Source organism: Lagopus leucura, unplaced genomic scaffold (assembly GCF_019238085.1).
Source record: "Lagopus leucura isolate 7727_CA_CO unplaced genomic scaffold, USGS_WTPT01 Super-Scaffold_100035, whole genome shotgun sequence".
Classification (NCBI taxonomy): Eukaryota; Metazoa; Chordata; class Aves; order Galliformes; family Phasianidae; genus Lagopus; species Lagopus leucura.
In genome coordinates this window covers 1,756,005-1,774,929 of record NW_024962284.1, presented here as the reverse complement: position 1 = coordinate 1,774,929, position 18,925 = coordinate 1,756,005, and the positions used below count along the sequence as shown (strand labels likewise).

The 18,925-nt window shown below is 41.0% G+C and overlaps 1 protein-coding gene across 6 annotated transcripts in view; it reads right to left on the bottom strand.

Moving 5' to 3' along the window:
- The window catches only part of ANO5 (anoctamin 5), a 50,690-nt gene extending 31,969 nt beyond the window's left edge, over positions 1-18,721 (bottom strand). For 3 of the 6 annotated variants that reach the window (XM_042882676.1, XM_042882677.1, XM_042882680.1), the window contains exons 1-4: positions 18,576-18,721; positions 9,714-9,758; positions 7,219-7,289; positions 2,435-2,482 (exon numbers count right to left, since the gene is read on the bottom strand). In XM_042882676.1, the coding sequence (XP_042738610.1) occupies positions 2,435-2,482; positions 7,219-7,289; positions 9,714-9,758; positions 18,576-18,636 (225 nt within the window). In that variant the 5' untranslated portion in view covers positions 18,637-18,721. The remainder of the gene's footprint in view (positions 1-2,434; positions 2,483-7,218; positions 7,290-9,713; positions 9,759-18,575) is intronic. The other 3 variants (XM_042882681.1, XM_042882679.1, XM_042882682.1) reach the window with 3 other exon arrangements.
- Positions 18,722-18,925: the final 204 nt, after the last annotated feature.

The window sequence follows — 18,925 nt, the reverse complement described above, 5'->3', positions numbered from 1 at the left end:
TTAGAGCTGTCATTTCAGTAATTAAGTGGTACTGAGCACTAATCCAAGATGCAGAATCTCAATATTACCTACAGTAGTTATACTACAATGAAGAATTCCCAGCAATGAGTAATGCTAAATTACATCAGTAACAGCACCCATCAGCACATCTAAGAACTGCATAACCTCAGTCCTACATTATTAGGTAAGAAAAATTGCTGAGATTACAAGGAAAAAAATGCAACATTTCACTTACTTGCTTGCAAGATAGTTTACAAAACAAATATTTACTTATTACATAATTCAGATAGTCATGCACTAATCAGTTTTTATTGTACACACCATAAACAAACCAGAATGACTACAATATAAAGCAATTAATCTACTTACTGATGGACAGTACTGATGGACAGTCGGCTGAATATGAGCCAGCAGTGTGCCCAGGTGGCCAAGAAGGCCAATGGCATCCTGGCTTGGATCAGGAATGGGACCAGGGAAGTCATCCTGCCCCTGTACTTGGCACTGGTGAGGCCTCACCTCGAGTGCTGTGTTCAGTTTTGGGCACCTCAGTACAGAAAGGACATGGAGGTGCTGGAGCAAGTCCAAAGAAGGGCAACAAGGCTGGGGAAGGACTTGGAGAATATGGCCTATGAGGAGAGACTGAAGGAACTGGGGCTGTTCAGTCTGGGGAAAAGGAGGCTGAGGGCAGACCTTATTGCTCTATTCCAATACCTGAAAAGTGCTTACAGCGACAGCGGGGTTGGTCTCTTCTCAATGGTGACAGGACAAGGGGAAGTGTCGTCAGGTTGCACCAGGGTAAGTTTAGGTTGAATATCAGGAAACACTTTTTTACAGAAAGGGCTGGTAAGCACTGGAATAGGCTTCCCAGGGAGGTGGTTGAGTCACCATCCTGAATGTGTTTAAAAACTGTTTGGATGTGTTGCTCAGGGACATGATTTTGTGGAGGATTGTTAGTTAGGGTAGGATGGTTAGGTCATGGTTTGACTCGATCTTTAAGGTCTTTTCCAACCGAAGTGATTCTATGATTCTATTTATTCACTAACAATCCATTGCAGGAAAGAAAAAAACATATAGAAATGCAGAATATAGAAAAGCAAACAAAATTAGAGGTTTAAAAATGAACCATGGTGCAAAAAAACCTCCACATGTGAAAGAGCAAGAAAAACCCAACAGCTTAAAAACAGAATGAACGCTATCACTGCAAATTTGAGTACAATGTGTGAATACTTCCCTCTCCATGGAACAAAACATCTTGACAGCTACAGGTAACGCTCAGACTGGAGTTCTGCTGAGCCAAATGTAACCATTCAATGAAACGTAATTTTGAAAAGCAAAAAGCTCCTGTAAACGCATTTACACAACAATTGCAAATACACAGAGCAAGGAAAAGGAAAAAGCAAACTCCTCCATAGTTAATGCACACTAAACAAAGCCACTGTCACACCTGTTACTGAGGTTCACTTCAATATTCTTCCTTTGAGCAACCCAGGTAACTGAAGCACTTACCCACTTCCAAAGAGTGCATTTACAACTCTCTGCAGCCTCATTTCCAGTTATGCTTCACGCAAAGTACAAAGTTGCATCAGAAACTATAACCTTTGCCATCATAAGAAACAAAGAGAAGCCCCACATCCTTTTTTATTGTTATTATTTTTATTTCTGCATCTTTCTAACACTTGTGTTCAATTCCAAACACACAAAAGCTTGAAAACATGCATTTCAGAGCAGTTTAGGACACTCAGGATGTTCACGTTACAAGTTGAATGTGCAGAAAAAAGCCCTCTCTGGATGAAAGAAACTACTGAGCAGGAACAGAACCAAGAAAACTAAAAAGTATGCTAACAGAGCATATATGTTAATGGAAGACACCAGAGCCCCATGTAAGCAAGCAACTTGAATACACTTCAGCATGTACTTCTCCACTTATGTTAAACAAGTTTTCTTATTTTTTTTCCCCCTCTGTAAAATAATGGAGATTGTTTTCTAACGTATTTGGTAATTACAACCAACGTGTAGTAATTAAAACGTGTTAAAGTATCATGCTGACTCAGAATCCTGCATGTTATGATAAAAAGGGATCCCAAGTTAATCACACCATAGTCAGAATGCCCTATATCCCATCAACCCAAAAGAATAACAAAAAAGCAAACTTTCCAGTTTTCTTCACCAACAGTTCTCAATTTTGACATTTTATTCACCATTTTGAACCCTTTCAATTACCTTGAATTCATCAATTAAGCCATCACATGATGTGGTCATGAGGCCAACAGACTCAAAAGCCACATCCCTTTTAACAGGCTAAGAAAGCAATTTGTTTGGAAGGATGGCTGCCTCGAAACTGGAAAATTTTTTAGTGAGGGACTTTTTGGCATATGGTAACAGAAGACGTCACACGAATTCATGCAAGGAAGCATGAATGTTGCTTACTGCTTACCACTTGATGATCAGGGATGAGTAAAGTAGTCTCAGTGCTGTTTAGACCCTGCCAGGGGCATCACGGGAAAAACATAACATTGTTAGCAATGATGCAAATGACGCTTCAAAAAGAAATAAACTCTTTGAGGAGAAACAGTGTAGCTTTTGGTTTAAATCACTAGAACGTTGTTCTGAGTGATGGTTGGATTTTCAGTTCAACAAAGTCTGAGCAGAGCTCTACTTCTCCAGGTAACTGGGTCCCCAGCCTACAGAATTACAAGTTCATTTATTTTCATCTAAAACTTTACTTGAGAGAAAACACACAGCTGTGCTCATATAATTTTGTGAAACAAACACTGCTTTTGATCCTACTTATGTTGAACTAACGCAAACACGGCCTTTTCCATTCTTCATTAATGATACCATCCCTGAGCGTTTGCTCATCTAAGCAATAACACCCTTTTCTGAATTCAGCCAAATAAACAGCAAGAAATTTTTCTTTTTGCAAAAAATCCACATGAGAAGCAATGCCAATACAATGGCTCTACTGTTCTTTATCTTAAGACAGTCTGAACAGGATTTACAAATCTAGCTCTCGTGTTACTGTTGCTACTGGAAAAACACAGCTGAACATGAGCCACAAGTATGTCCAGATAGTCAAGAAAGACAACAGTATCCTGGTGGAGGCACCATTTCTGCAAGGTTTCAAGAAATATGGAGATGTGTCACTGAGGAACATGGTTAGTGGGCATGGTGGGGATGGGTTAGACCAGGGGATCTTTGAGGTTTTGTTCTAATCTTAACGATCCTACGATTTGTGGAGCAATGCACACTGATACTTAATTGCAAAGTTTTCTCCAGTTATGTTCTGCAAATATCAGCCATGTAAAGTACTGTACAAACCGGAAACCAGTGGAGGCACAGCCTTGTCTGTCAGTGGTCTCCTGAGGCTACTGATCTGCCCATGTCCATAGCAGAAGCCATCCATCAGCTCCTCTTCCACCTCTCCTTCCTGTATTGCTTCTGCTCTCAGCTTCCCATCTCAGCTATAAGATGTCAACATGGGCCTTAAACATCCTTAAAGAGCTGCCCACACACCTTTACTCAAAGACAGAGCTTGAATATACCTAGTGAAAGAGTATGCTGAGAAATGAGAGCGTACAGCAGTCGAAGTCTAGCCCAAGACTTTGGTGAACTGCTTTCCTAATAATCTAGGGAATTTATTTCACTCTCAGTACAATCTGAAATTAATAAGTCATGGAAGCTGGATTTTCAAAGTTCCCGATAGTCAGCATACTATTTCTTGTCCATTCAAACTCCTGTAGAGAGACCACTTTTCCACTACATGCTGAAGTCCATGTACTGCACAGCAGGGCTTTTCTCCTTATAGAGTATAATCTCCAGAACAAGAACTAAATAGTGCTTTCAGAAACACTCAAATAACCCCAACTCCTTCAAATAAAAGCCAAAAATCAAACACTTTGACACTGGTGGTAGCAGTGTTCACCTGGTCTTTCATACTTCAAAATCTTCCTTCCTAAGTCTAATATATTCTCTTCTCTACAGTATTCCTCCATATATTCTTCTTACAGATTTACATAAACTACAAATGGGTTTGTGTTTTCATCTCCCACCAAACATGCTATCAAATGGAATGAACTCATGGTATTTTTTTCTTCTCTCACTGCACAAGCATTAAGCAGAGGGAAAACAGATTCTCAGTTTTTATTTCATTCATCTTCCCATTTGCCTGAAGTCTTTAAGATTCATTTATGTAATTCTTGGAACAGAAACTCTATAAAGACTAATTTAGTAGATTCTGCTTCAAGACTAAATTAGGACAGTTGTCTATCCTTAATGGGAATGGCTGTCTATGAATTGATTTCACAAAGACTTAATTGGAAACAGATCCCTTTGCAGCACCTATCTGAAAACATTCCTACCATGTCCCTTTTTTCTCTTTTCCAGCCTGCTATTTGCTGAAAAGACCTCCTTGCCTCCCTGCATGACAAAGCATCTAGAAATGATTCATGCTGTAAAGCTTCTAATATCCAGGCCTGCTGAATCCTAATTGTCCCTTGTTTCTTTTGGCCCTGAGAGTTAAGTAAATAAATAAGGAGACTAATAAGCAGATGAAAAAAAAAAAAAAAAATAAAGTAGTAACAGATTAGAGCACAAATGCAAAATCATACAGGAAGGACCACAACCATTGCTGACTGCAGATTTCATTGCTTTTTGAGTTCTGGACTTCATCCGACTTCTGCATAAATGCTGACAGGCTTCACCACAGACTGCTTTTCACCTTCTTTTTTATTTTACTTCCACTGTCCCTTGTATACAAATCATTTTACTGTACAAATTGCAAAAGTCAGGAACATGCCACTATATTAGGGCTAATGTTTTCTCTTTAGAATCTAGATGTTAACTTCTCCCAATCCTCCCTGCTTCTAAATTAGTCAGAAGACCTTAGTTTTACTACTGCCAAGTAGAAGTATGACATTATCCTAAGTTATGTGTTTTTTTTGGAGGGGCAGAGAAAAAACACAATCCAAGCATGCTGTAATTGTGACCTGATGGAAATTCAGGTAACTCTCTTCCACTACTGAAGTTATTGAAGTTAAATGGCTTTGAGACTTCAGGTGTTCATACGAAGTGCACCCAAATTGCAGGAACATAAATTTAAGCACCTGGTTAAGCAAGAAGACATTTACCCACCTATCACCAAATCCGTAAAACAGAAAAGCAAACTGGCTGCCAAAACAACAGAACACACTGACCTGAGTTCAAACAGGTCTTTGCAAAAAGAGGAGAGACAGTGGGTTTTCTCACATGCCTACTCAACTGCTAGGAATGCATTAAGGATGACAAAGGCAAGCTAGCAAAGAACTGAGGGAAAGTAAAGTCTTTCAGTTTATAAAGAAGAAACTGAAGTTGTGAAGACATATCAAGATAAAGGATTAGCATTATATGAAAAAATGAAGGCTGTGTTACTGTTGGAATCGATTCATGGAAACACTTCACTTGGATATAAAGGACATTAATCATTACAAACTAAGGCTGTCATGGCTGATTACAGTGCTGGGCAAGATGATTAGAAACAACTGTATAAATTTATGCCAAGTTTATGTATAGAAAGAAAAAAAATCTGATGAATGACTGTGTGAAAGGATATATGGTAGGGTGATGTAAAGCAGAGAGAAGTATCAATTTAAATGTAACAAGTGTCAGATGGACAGCTGACCTGAAGAAACAACCAAATTATTCTGTCTCCTCTTAGAGAGAAAGTCATTAAGTCAACCACAGACACGTTAGTATGACATTTCTTTGTGATACTTGAGAACAAATTAAGAAAAATTACTACATAAGGAACATACATAAGTAGAAAAAGAGAAAATACAGCATGAATTGACCACGGAGAGCATCTGGGATGTGTCTGTTGCAAGCAGACTGCCTCCCAGACAAGAAAATGCTGAAGATGAAAGCCTCCTTTTCTGTAAGATTTGAACACATTAAAAAAGTTCAAATCCCATGTCCCCAAACATTAAATATGTCACATATCCTTTTTCCCACGTCTCCTTCCCTTTCCCACATGAAACAGAATTCTTTCAAGTCTTGGTGAAATGGGCAATCTTCATGTAAACACAGGCATTCAAAAGGAACTCAGAAACAGCTTCAGACTCTGCTGCCTATCACGGTGCAATGATTCATACAGTGTAATTTGAGCTCATGCCTGCTTGGGTTCAGTACACTATTTGCTATGTCTGTTCAACAAAATGTTTCCTGGAGAAGAAGATCACTGTGGGACTCATACAATAGAAGGGGAGGAAGCAGGCTGAACACAGTAACAGATGAAATATGGTAGATTCATATAAAAAGCATGTGGGTGATATGGTGCACATGCTAGCAAAACAAAGATCTGTGTAATCTAAGAAGGATGACGTGTCCTGCCTTAACAAAGTCAACTTTAAATTCACCTTCAAAGGCAGATGAGGAAAGGTACTCTAAAAACATAACAAAACTACACTTTGCCAGCACTCAGTTCCATGGTATCATTTCTGATGAGGGCTCACAGGCAACTTAAGACTATACTTCAGCAAAGCAGCTATTGCTATTCTTATCTAAAACTCTTCCTATCCTCCTCTAAACACACAATAACAATTCAGAAATTAGACAACAGAAATTAAAACATTCATTTCAGAAAATATTTCCAAATTCTTTTTAATTTCTTTCTTAACTGAATAGTATCCACGTACCCCTATTTATTTATTGTGTACTCTGTATTAGGAAATGAGGCACTGAGACAAATGAGCAAACGGTGACACATTTCAGTTTGCACATCTTGCAAGGGAGAGGTGCTCTTATAACTCGCCTTCTTTTGGCTTTCTCAAAAAGAGCTATACTGTTAAAAATACCTGCAGCACAGGAATGGAAGAGAGCCTTGATTGTCTAGTATCAAACTAAGTACTGGCTTTGTGGAGGAGCATGATGTTTTCTCCATTAACAAAACACTGAAGCAACCATGTGATTCTTCTTTGAAGACTGATACTGAAAATGCTGTAAAGCCCCAAATTGTTTTCCACTAATGTTAAAGCTTTGTGTTGTGAAGTTCCTCAGTGAGTAGCAGCATTACTTTCACAGTTTTGCTCCTTCAAAACATTATAGGAAGAAAACACATTTACATGTATAAAGATATACATATGAGAATCTAGCAGCAGTGTTCTTAATCAAAATTAATTTTCTTTTTCATGGCACTGTTTCTCTCTCATTCTACCAGCAGTACATTAATCCTGTACTATACCTTACCTCAGAGCCACTCGGGACCTCAGATCCTGCAGTTGAAATGGTTTCACATAAAGGTCCATTGCTTTCTTCCCCTAAAGAACATTGAAAGAGAGATTTGTATAAGTACAGGCCTTTCAAAATATCCTTTTTTTGAAAGTGAAGTAAAACCAGAAGGCATGGAACTATGAGCAAGCAAAAGCAACATCTAGAAAAATATCTAGCTACGTGAATGGTTCTTTGAAGGGAGAAAAAACCATGAGACATCACATTCAGCATGTATTAACTTGCAGTCACATAAACATTCCTAACAGTGACAAACCAAACCCATCAGCATCTTGTGTTTGAGAAGATAAAATTATTCCTTGCCTCAAATGTCCTACAGGTTACCACCTAATGAGAGTCCAACAGCCAGACCTTTGCTGCTTTGGTAATCAAAGTTCAATTGTCCTAGTTGTTGTGTGTTAACTATTAAATTTTTTTTTGTTGCTAAGGGATTGATGGCATTGAACATCACAATTACAGATGTGCACATAATGGAGACAGGATAGCAGAATCAAGAATATTATCTTAAGTTGACTTTCCCACAGATACAGTTGGTCTGCCAAGTAGATTACCTCTTAAATATTAACATAATGAAGGAAGTTACATTGAATACCTTTAAATCACTGTAAGAGGTTGGCTGAATCTGTGGATCTGAACCTGCTGTCAGCAGTTTCCTCTGGAGTGCAATCCTGAGGCCCTTAAGCTGGGCTCATGCTCTAAGAAGATTTTGCAAACAACTCTGTCCCTGCTTATCAGACTGACAGACCAGCATCCTAGATCAGGTATCTAAATAACTCCACCACCATAAATGGAAAAGGATAAATGCCTTTGTATATAGCTCATCACAACCCAGAGCAGGAATCCAACAAAGCTGCCTCTTCATTGCAGCAGGGGAATTATCATGCTCCTCCCTGTCAGACAGCAAGGAAGCATCAGAGGCATAGCTCATGCAGGACAGAATATCTGGTGCACTTTCTAACAACTACAGCTAGTTTAACTCCTACCAACAACATAAACCTACCTTTTTTTTTTTTTTTTTTTTTTTTTTTTTTTACGAGCCTGAAAGACTTATACATATAATTTTTTATATGTGCTCCTATAGAAAAGTTTGTTGTACATGCTGATGTGCAGGAACATAAGGAACAACTTCTCAGAAAGAGGGGTGATGCAGTGGCACAGCTGCCCAGGGATGTGGGGGGAGTCACCATCCCTGGGGTGTTCTTCCAGAGCCATGGAGATGTGGATGTGGTCAGTGGGCATGGTGGGGATGGGCTGGGATTGGACTTGAGGATCTTACTGGTCTTTTCCAACTTTAATAATTCTATGATTCTCTCATATAGGAATCAAGACCAGTGTCAAGTCATTTATAAAAAGTTTGTGTGGAAGTAACTAATTTAGGTTCACTTTTCCCACCCAATTACATCATAAATGCTATACTCTAAGACAGAACACCAACAACAGAAAACATTTAATGCAACAGCTTCAGAACAGAACAAAACCCATATCACCTTCCAACAACACAAACATTCAAACAAGAGAAACACGTGGCACAAAATGGGAAAAAACAAACATACTAAGAATCTAGAAGTCTTTACTTAAAAAAGCAGCAACCATCAAAATATTCAGAATAATTTCCTTGAGACACTGTTTCTGCAAGAATACTCCTGCAGAGAGAGGCTCTACCTTACAGGTACCTCTAGGAACCTCTAAGAACAAGCCAACCAGGCAGCTGCCTAGGACAGCCAAAAAGAAAGGGAGCATCACCATCACTCCACTGCCTGCATTGCCCATTGCACTGGGAAGCAGTTGGCTATTGCAACTTTGGTTGAAGGTATCAAGCCCAGGAGCAGAAAGCCCCAACATCACACAGCTCCCCACTGCAGAAGCAGCCAGGCACCTCAGCCCTGGAGCAGTGACATTCCATTTACCTTTACTGCTGACTTGAACCAACTCCATAACCTACAACAGCCTAGTTGGTTGTCTTTTCTGGATTATGAGTTCTGTCGTCGGGAAAATTTAACCTCAGAAACAAGCGTGATTAAGAGTTTTACTATTAACTGCTTTTTTTGGTTATTAGCTCAGCTAATAAGTTACACAAATTGTGTGAGAAGAAATCCTCTTGGTCTTTCTAATCCAGGGAAATAAAACTGAATTAAGGCTGGTGCAGCATACAAAAAGGCAAAAAGAGAATGCAGAACCTAAAGCTGAGATATACAACATTATTAAATGTTCACTCCTTGACAAACATATAAGCAAGTTCCTAGGCAGCAAGACAAGAAAACGTATATCTAAGTGTAAAGAAGCCACAACCCAGAACTGCAGGTACCATGAATGGAGATGCTTGGTCAGTTCTTAACCAAGAGGCTTTCAGAATTAAAAACAACAGTAGTAAGTAAAAGAGTAAAAAATTAGGAGAGTAACAATAGAGGACATGCACAGAAGGGAGGAAGGCGTAATGCTGCTTAGTGTGATACCTTCTGACCGCGACAGCTTGAACTTGGTGAGAACTGCAACGTCATCTTTAAAAGGAAAAAATGCTTCAGTTAAAAGTCTCAAGTCAAATCCACTTCTAACATGAACACGTTTAATATGCCTCCCCTGTTCTTCACAATAAGCCTCAATAACTGAACAGATGAGCCTGCAGTAGGAACAACAGATTAGACAGAGGACAGAGAGCAGGCTTCTCCTGAACCTCAGCACTCGACTTTCAGTCCAGGCCCTTCATTCAGCAACATAAGCCAAGCTTTTGCTTTCCCATGCCAGCAACAGGGAGGATAAGAATAGTTTCCACTAGACAAGAATACATCTTGAAAACATGTCAAGAAATTGCATTCTTATATCCTAACATGGAATGCAGTGATACACTGATGAAACCATCATCTGTAATGAACGGCTTTGTTCTTCAACACAACTTGTTCTGCTGTATGTAACAAGATGTGAAACCATTCATACACCTAAAAGAATGCTCTCCAACAGCCTTACAATTCCATGCACAGCAATTTCTAATGCCTTAAACATGTATGTCCCAGGAGCTGTGCATTAGTGGAAATGAGTGAGTGTCCTATGACCTGTAATTTCGATTTCCACTATCATTAGCATACACTGTCCTAAACTGTACCCAACTGAAGGGCAATCTACTTATAAACTTTCAATGTGTCATCCTGAAGAATTACAGTTCACTTCTATTTCAATTACAGACCTAGGTGAACAACAGTAATCCAAAACAGTTCACGGAAATTAGCATTCAGGACTGAAGACTGCAGAATACAAACGTGACTGACACAGCTTGTCAGAATTTATGTAGCTTACTCCACAAATAAGCAGTACTTCTACTAAGTCAGTCTTCTTATTTCCACAGCAAGCATGAAGAATTTCTTCTTGTGCACTGAACTGGTGAGTTATTCTACAATAGTCTAAATTTGCTTACAGTGCCCGACTTCATTTTTCCTATATAAATAAAGAAATGAAAGCAATGCGATTCCACATTTGAACCTATTTGGTTAAATAGTGTTTTAATAGGATGAGCAAGTTGTCCTTCAAAAAAATTGTCTATGCATTCCACTTTGAAGGACCAAAAACCCTTTATGGCATAGGCACTACCAAGATTACAGTTTCTTAAAGGCACTACAGTAGCTGCAGTTTACAGAAGGAAGCAATACATAGATATGCCTGAAGTCACACATTTAAAATGAGATAAATGGATGGAATGCCACATGGATGACTGACCCACCCTTCATGCTACAGTATGACAGGCAGTGGAAAAATTCTCTTATTTTATAAAATCTGTATTAGCAGTATAGTTAAGAGTTAAAATAACATGCAAGAAAACAAACAGTGCAAAATAAATTGCTTATTTTGAGATGTTAATCTATAAAAATATCGTAATACGAGTCAATTTCTTCAGTGTTGTCACAAAAAAGTAATGGTGCTGTTGGAGATCAAGGCCTCCTGTAGCCGCCTGATAGATGCGACAAGTCAAGCAGCAGAGCTCAGCAGCGCCCAAGGACAAACACCAAAATGGAGCTGGATGGTCCCAATGTGAAGCAGAACACAGACTTAAGACACTGTAATAGCAACTTTCTTACTCAGCAGAAACTAGCAGGTAAAATGGACTTTGAGACCCATTACACCATTCTGCAAACCTGACAGTTCACAACTATGCATGTTCCTAGAGTGGAGTCTAGATGCTCTAGGTGAACTAAAAACTTAAACGAGGTAGCTACTTTGTGCTATGAACACAATTCCTAATATTCACCCTTACCAAGGAGTCAAAGAAAATTTTATTCCTGGATGTCTTAAAGAGACCATATCAGTAAACTCCTCCATTATTCAGCAACCTGTCTTTCTGAGGGGAAGAGAAAAATCAATACAAGAACATGAATTCTTACTGCTGAATCAATACATGATTTACAGCATTGCGTACTGCGCTCCCAAAAGATCAGCATGGGATTGCTGCTGAACTTGTCAGCTGGGACCTACTCTGACCGATTTCTACTCACAGGGAGCCTGATTCAGCAATGAGTCACTAACAAAAATGCAAACTGAATAAATACTGCTCCAGAATAAGGTCACTCATCCCACACAATTACTATTTTATACTCATATAAGCTTGACTTGCAATAAAGCTGCACCCCTGTTCCCTGGGATCCCCTGGGACTAGGATCCCAGCCTGACTAGATTCCCAAACTGGTGACAGCACTGCCTAGGGGAACTGGGACCTACCTAGAGTGCTAGCTCACCAGCAAGTTCAATAAGCGTTATTACTTCATCTCGTATCAGCAAGAGTAACAGCTGCACTCCTGAACCAAAGATTCCATCTCAAGGTCATGCTTGAAGTGGTCTATACACAGAGCTGCTCCTGAAAATTTGAAGCTATTCCTAAACAGTGAAAACATTAATTTTCTTACAGATCCAAGATAATGTACTAGGAACATAGGAAAAGAACTTTATGATTCCCTTAAAAAAAAAACCAACAACAACAAACTACCTTCAATTATTACCTACTTCATGGCCATCATGTGTTTAATTATTAAATGGGCAATTCCACAGAACAGGTGTTTATCAACACATTGGTAGTAAAAGAAAAAAAAGAAACAGTATTTTAAAATCTAGCTAACAAAATCTGGTAATTTGGATGAAATACAGTCCGTAGTTCTAACCTCTAATATAATAAATGGGTATTCTGAATTAGAACTCAAAGCTTACTCCTAGCTGCCTTCCTTTCATAAACCCACTGAACCTCCCATCTTGATTAGAAAGCACACAGCTTAATACGTTAGATTTATGTAAATCTGTTTTTAGCAAAAAACCACAACCTGAATGACATTTTTATGTGGTCAAGGCAATAACTACCACCGCATTGTAAGCCCTGTCTAAGCCACTGCATCAAATGTGCTGTGAGTGCGGAATGTGGCATTTATACCTTCCAGGCACCATCATTATGCAGAATGGCACGCCAACCAATTGACAGGTTCAAACACAATTAAAAAGGAGAAAGCCCAGACCAAAAGTAGTTGGACAAAGTGAGGTATTTTTACATGTGTAAGATTTAGGACCTAGATGGCAAATAAGACTCAGAAGAGCAGGGTGGTAGAACAGCAGCCTGCATTAGACCTGGCAGCTTGTGAAGGACTATGGCAGCGTTTGTTTGCATTCAGACTATTTATACGCCAAAGGCCATTTTTCATCAGCGCTGACTGCAGAAGCAGACAAGCAGCTCAAGCAATGGCTGTGCACATATATGGAAATGCCAGGTGCATGCTGACCGCACTCCAGAACAGAGGAAGAATGGACAACTGCGCTATCGCTTTTCATCACAGCTCAAGGGAATTACAAGCACTTAAAAAAGTGTTAAGTACAGGCTTGCTTTCCTAGAGACCCATTTAAAATCTCATATCATTATTCATTCATGGATTGCATTGAAACGTGATACGGAATCTCTGACTTCTTTCAGCCACTGCAACAGTTCTCATAAGCAGTGGGGGGTCCCCGGGTACCATTCATTCTGTGGACACACAGTACATCCTAGCATTAGAAATCTCCTTCAGAAGCTGTATGAGAAAAGCAACACAAACAGTGAGCTACAGATGGGGCAATAGTGGAGAAAAACAGAATGGGGAGAGGAACAGCAAGAACTACAAGGAACATATTTGACTCGTACCTTTACTAACAAAGTGAAAAGCACTGTGAACAACTACATCATCCACTTTCTGTCCACTGCCATATTCCTCAGCTGCTTGCCACACTTAATTTCAGATGGACATTGAATTTCACCTGCAATTCTTGGTTCTTCCTGTCCCCATGCTCTGCTTCAGCACCCTTTTTGTCATACTTCCAATGACACATGCCACTGAGAATTTTGCTTCACTTCACTGCTTTCTCTTACTAAATAACATAGAAACATATTGGCGTATGAGTTTGCAACACAATGCTTTCTATTCAAGTCACTCAAATGACATAGAGTAAGCATGGAAATCATACAGAAGACCCACAGAAACGTCCCCTACCAGTCAAGAAAATAAGCAGGGTGGTAGACCACAGCTCCCATCACTTATAGTTTCTGATGCAGACACCAGCTGATTAGCAGGACCAAAATAGCACAGACATCCAACTTTTTGATGGTCTGTGAAATACATCTGCTTGTCATTACTTGTCAGTGTGGTATATTTCCAGTACATTGTAAATGGGCAAGAAGAAGCCCTCCAATTTCCTACCTGATAGTTAAGAAAACCCCTTTGAATAACAAACCACAGCGCCTTTTCTAATTTTGGAGTACTGCAGAAAATTAAAGACCAGCCATCTACACCACAAGCCTTACCCACAATGCTTGCTGGCGTTCTGCTGTCTTGCCAAAGGCCTCCAATTTCACATTTACCCTTGGGAGCCTGCTAAGGGAGACATGGCATCACAGGAGATTTCCAGTCATAAAACAGCACCTTACCCTAAGATACTCTCCATAGATGCTCATCTATTCTTATTTTTTTCCACCATGTACAGATCTGTATCACACTACTGTATTTCAATTTCCTCTCCTCCCTCACCAAAGAGAACTGAAATCCCATCACCCAATAAGCTACAAGATTTCTTGAGAACACCAGATGACAACTGTGCAAATAGGATCTAAGGAAATTTCTTTCCTCATTCCTTGCACATCAGTTCCAACTAAAATAAAACTCTCTGGTAGCATAAACTAGTGACAAAGCAGGGGCTAAAGAGAGACAGTCTGAAGGCAGCCCTACAGTGTTCCACTTCTATCCCAATGCAGTGTGATAAGTGATCCAAGTTCACCCTTGGATGTATTCTGAATGCATATAAATAGATTCAGAAATCCTTCACTGGATTACCACGGTATTGAATTGACTTCAGTAAGGAGTTAAGCTATTTTCTCAGCTCCTCATGAATAGCACACTTGAGCACTGATGTTTATGTCGTATCCCTCACCCTGCTCAGATGGGTAAATTAAGAATTGCCTTATGTTACATGAAGAAAGGTAATTACTACTTAGAACACACCACCACAGTTGCGCAGGGCACACATCTCCACACTGATTCACACAGCCTGCCTTACCTCAGGCCATCTCAGCAGCTGCAGCCAATTCAGCTACCAGCACACCTTCTCTTGGCACCCACCACGCTACAGCAACCAACACCAAACATCTAATAGCCCAAAGCTCTTGCAGAAGGCTCATCAAGAAAATATGAACGCGCCTACAGTATAATCCCAAGTGACCAAGTCCCAACCTAGAGTCAACCCCACCACTCCAAGAACTCATCTTCACAAACAACTCCTGATATTTTATTCAGCTTTCTGCATCTTTAGCTAACATCTCAAAATCTTTACCTAGCTGTATTATGATTGCAAGAGGCATTCCTATCAGGAGGGCACAAAGACCCTACTCCCCCTTGAATCTCCACATGCAAAAAGCTATTCTGAAATACAGTGAAGGTGCTGCTAGATAGCAAAGTACATCCTGCCAATCACATGGCTATTCAGTTCAGCCCCACAATAACAAAAACAGTAGAAAAGTTCACTGCATCACCACCTTGCCACATCATATAAGAAAAACATTGCAACAGTTGCACACCAGATGATATTACCAATACTTTCTAAACTATACATTTACGGTAGGAGACTTCCTGTTCTCACCTGTAGACAATTCACTAACTAGACATTACACGTAAAGAAATATTTTTGACAAACTATCTGCCAGCAGTAACTTCAAAAGCACATTCTCAGCAGAGTTATTGCATCTCGTCCCAGTTTTCCTTCGTGTTCTAGTAATTACTGATCATTTGTATGGAGAAGTTAAGGCGCCCTTCTAGTTTTTGATACTACTATAAAAAAGTATTACTACTGTTCTTGATCAAATTATAAACAGCAAAAATCCACATTGTAGCTCAGCTTTCAGTTCTTAGTAAGTGCTGGCTAGCATCAGGTAGACTGCTTAGAAAGCAAACTTAGCGTTTTGTTTATAAGTGAAGCTGCAACCCCTTTTTTTATTTACATAGAAGCTAAAAAGAATTCATCTGAGATGGGAGAAACAGGTGAGTTCTCTTGTACTTGACTGAATTCAACTGTATTTCCCAGCTCTCAGAAGTGTCCAGAACATCCCACATAACTGCCAGGGGACAAATAAGGCAGGTGAGAGCACATAGAGCTTCCTATGGAGCTGCTCCATTTTGCCAGCCACTGAGCTGCAGAAAATGTTTATCAACAGTCCAAAGGAAAATCTTTATTTTTTGATGCAGTCTCAGGATAAAATTAATATTTAAGCACTGCAGTGGACTGGGATTTAAGTTTTCAGTTTTTCATTCATAGCATCACAGCAAAATTATCTTACTGAGCACACCAACGTAGAAGGCGGTACTTTGCAAATTGTTGGAATCTGTTTCACAAAGCAGATTTTCCTATCACAAACTGTAGTTTTCTGTTCAAACAAAGCTTACCTGTTGGATGCCCAACACGTATTTAAACTGTGCCTGGCAGTGACATCTCTGCCTGGCAGTGACATCTCTGCCAGTAAAGAAATCTCATGCAGGAATTATGTGTTGCTTGGTGAGGTTAATGACATATTCTCTCACTTGCCTTTTCTATGCTGAACTATGTCTAAATGCATTGGAGCTTTATTTCAATACCTGGGAATACTCATTCAGAGAGTTTCTGTGTTAGTTAACCCTCCAGTTTTGTCCTATGGGTGATAACCCACTCAGAGTTTCTACAAATAGATCAAAAATTATTATTCCCTCAGTAATTAAAGACAGCTGTAGTTTTGAACACAGGCCTATATTTTCATTTCATATTGCGAGTATGAATCAATTTCAATTAAGTAAGTAACATTCTCTTAAACATCAGCAGTACTTGGCCCTGAGCAGCGATGCTTTCTTAGCAGCCAGCACAAGTGCTGTTTGGAAGTCACACTATCAACCTCTCCTGGCACGTTTCTGCCTTTCTCAGGGGAAAACAAGCGAAAAGACAAAGCACATAGGCAAATATTTGAATGTGGAGCAGTCAGGTACCTTTTTTTTGAAAGATGAGCCATGGCATCAGTCCAGTTCTTTACTACCAAAAGGGAATGTGAATAACCTCTTTCTTCCTTGCAGAGCAGAAGTTGGATTTGGACTCTCCTTATGTGTTCCATGCTCTTTAAGCTGCATTCATCTGCATGGATCTACATCTCAAAACACAGTACAGATCCAATTGCCAGCTTCCAGAAGCTGTGGCATTCCTATCTTAAGCAGAAAATATAATGCCGAAAGGCAGCACAAAAGAAACATTCCTAACAACATACTGCATCTTCTTCCTTTGATACTTACATTGGAATTTTGCAAGTTCACTTCTTTTTTTTCCTTAATATTCAGGTAGATGATGCTCATCTTGAATGAAAAGCAAAACCACACACTTCAAAGTGGAAGTTATTACCTCACACTGGTCTCATTCATCAGGAAGCGAAAGAACTTCCTCTGCAGTAGAAGGTTTGGCACATAAGCTCCACACACAGAGTGCATGCTCAACTTTCTGCTGCTGGTAAGTAGCTTTTCGCTACCATAACTTGTTCTTCAGCATTCAAGTTTAATTAAATGCAATAGCAAACCAGAATTAAATACACGTACATCGAGATATGAACATGTCTTTAAGGCGAAAGTGCAGCTTTTCTTTTTCCTTCGGTCTTTTTCCTATTTACCCTCACCCAGACACGACTGTGTGATGGCACATCTGACATCTATGCCTGGAAGCCTCTTTAGGTTTCCTTAAGAGTACAAAGCATACGTTCAGATCTTGGAGAGGCCTCAGTGGTAACAGATGCATATTGCTAACTTTTGCAGACCACAGCTGGAAGGGCAGATTTTATCTGATTTTAATCCAGACTTTTTTTTTTAATTAACACATGAGCAAGCTTCTAAAAGTCCAGTCCATTTAGCCCATATTAAGTTCTTCATCTGTTTTAGAAAAGTGCTTGATTAAAAAGTGAATTGAATTGGTGCATGACTACGTACAGTTATGTGCCAATAATGGTGGATGCTGCTATATCACACCCACAGAAAGCCCTCCCAACTCCTTAGGTTCGAGGTTTATGACTTAAAAAAAGCCCAACACATGACACTCCTGGGAAAACGGAGCACTGTGGAACTAAGTTCACATTCCTGACTTTCAGCATCACTCCCTGCCTGGTTACCACATATTGACTAAACACGTTTTGGTCTCCAACTCCTTCAGGAAAGCAGGCCGGTTCAGGAAAGCAGGCGAGCCCTGCTCCATGCTGGCAGTCAGCGGGTCGGGCCATGACTCAGGGCTCCCCGCAGGGCTTAGGAAGCAGCCTGCAGGCTGTAGGGCCAGAGATGGCATACGGGAAGCTCCCCCTCGGCTGTCCCTGGGTAGCACCCACAGGCACTGCTTTCTCAATTTTGTTGAGGGTTTTGGCAACCACACTGTTGCTGGAGGAGTTCAAAACAGGTTTTCCCAAAGAGAAGCGATGTCACGGAGCTTGCGAGGGAGAAACAGCTCCCAAGACCGAGCCCCAGCACGCGGGGCGGTGGTTGTCCCGTGCCAGGAGGTCTTCGTTTCTGAGACCGGTGGCAAAGCACGGCTCCCATCGTATTTTCAGGAAGATCTTTCCACGGCAGAGTACCATCTCACCCAACCCCCGCCCCGCGCCGGCAGGGCGCAGCCGACACCCGCATCATCGCATCCCTTCCGAACGCTTTCAGCCCACCCACCCCGACGGAGGAGCGGCGGTGGGGCTGCCACGCAAAGGCGAATCCCCGCCTCCCTCGGTCCCCTCACGGTGCGGGCACCGATATCAGCCCCAACCCCAGCCTCTAGGTGCGGCCCGCGCCTACCGTCGGCCGACAGGGCCATCTCGATCAGCGTCTCGTTCGCCTTCTTGCCCAGGCGGTTCATGGTGGCTGCCCCCACAGCCGCTCTTGCCCCCTTCCCGGCTCGCCCGCCTCCCGCAGCTCAGCGGGGTGAGTCAGGGGCGGCGATGCATGCGCAGTGCCGCGGGGCGGAGCGGGGAAAGCCGGGGCTCTCCCTGGGGAGCTCGCTTTGTACCGCCACTTCCTCTCTCCCTTTTTCCCTCCCACGGCCGCTCTGGTAGCGGTCGGAGGCTGCTCCTCCCGCTGTGGCGACCCGACGCGGGGCTGTGCTCAGGCGCGGACATTTTGGCTAGGGCGGTGCCCGGGCACCATTA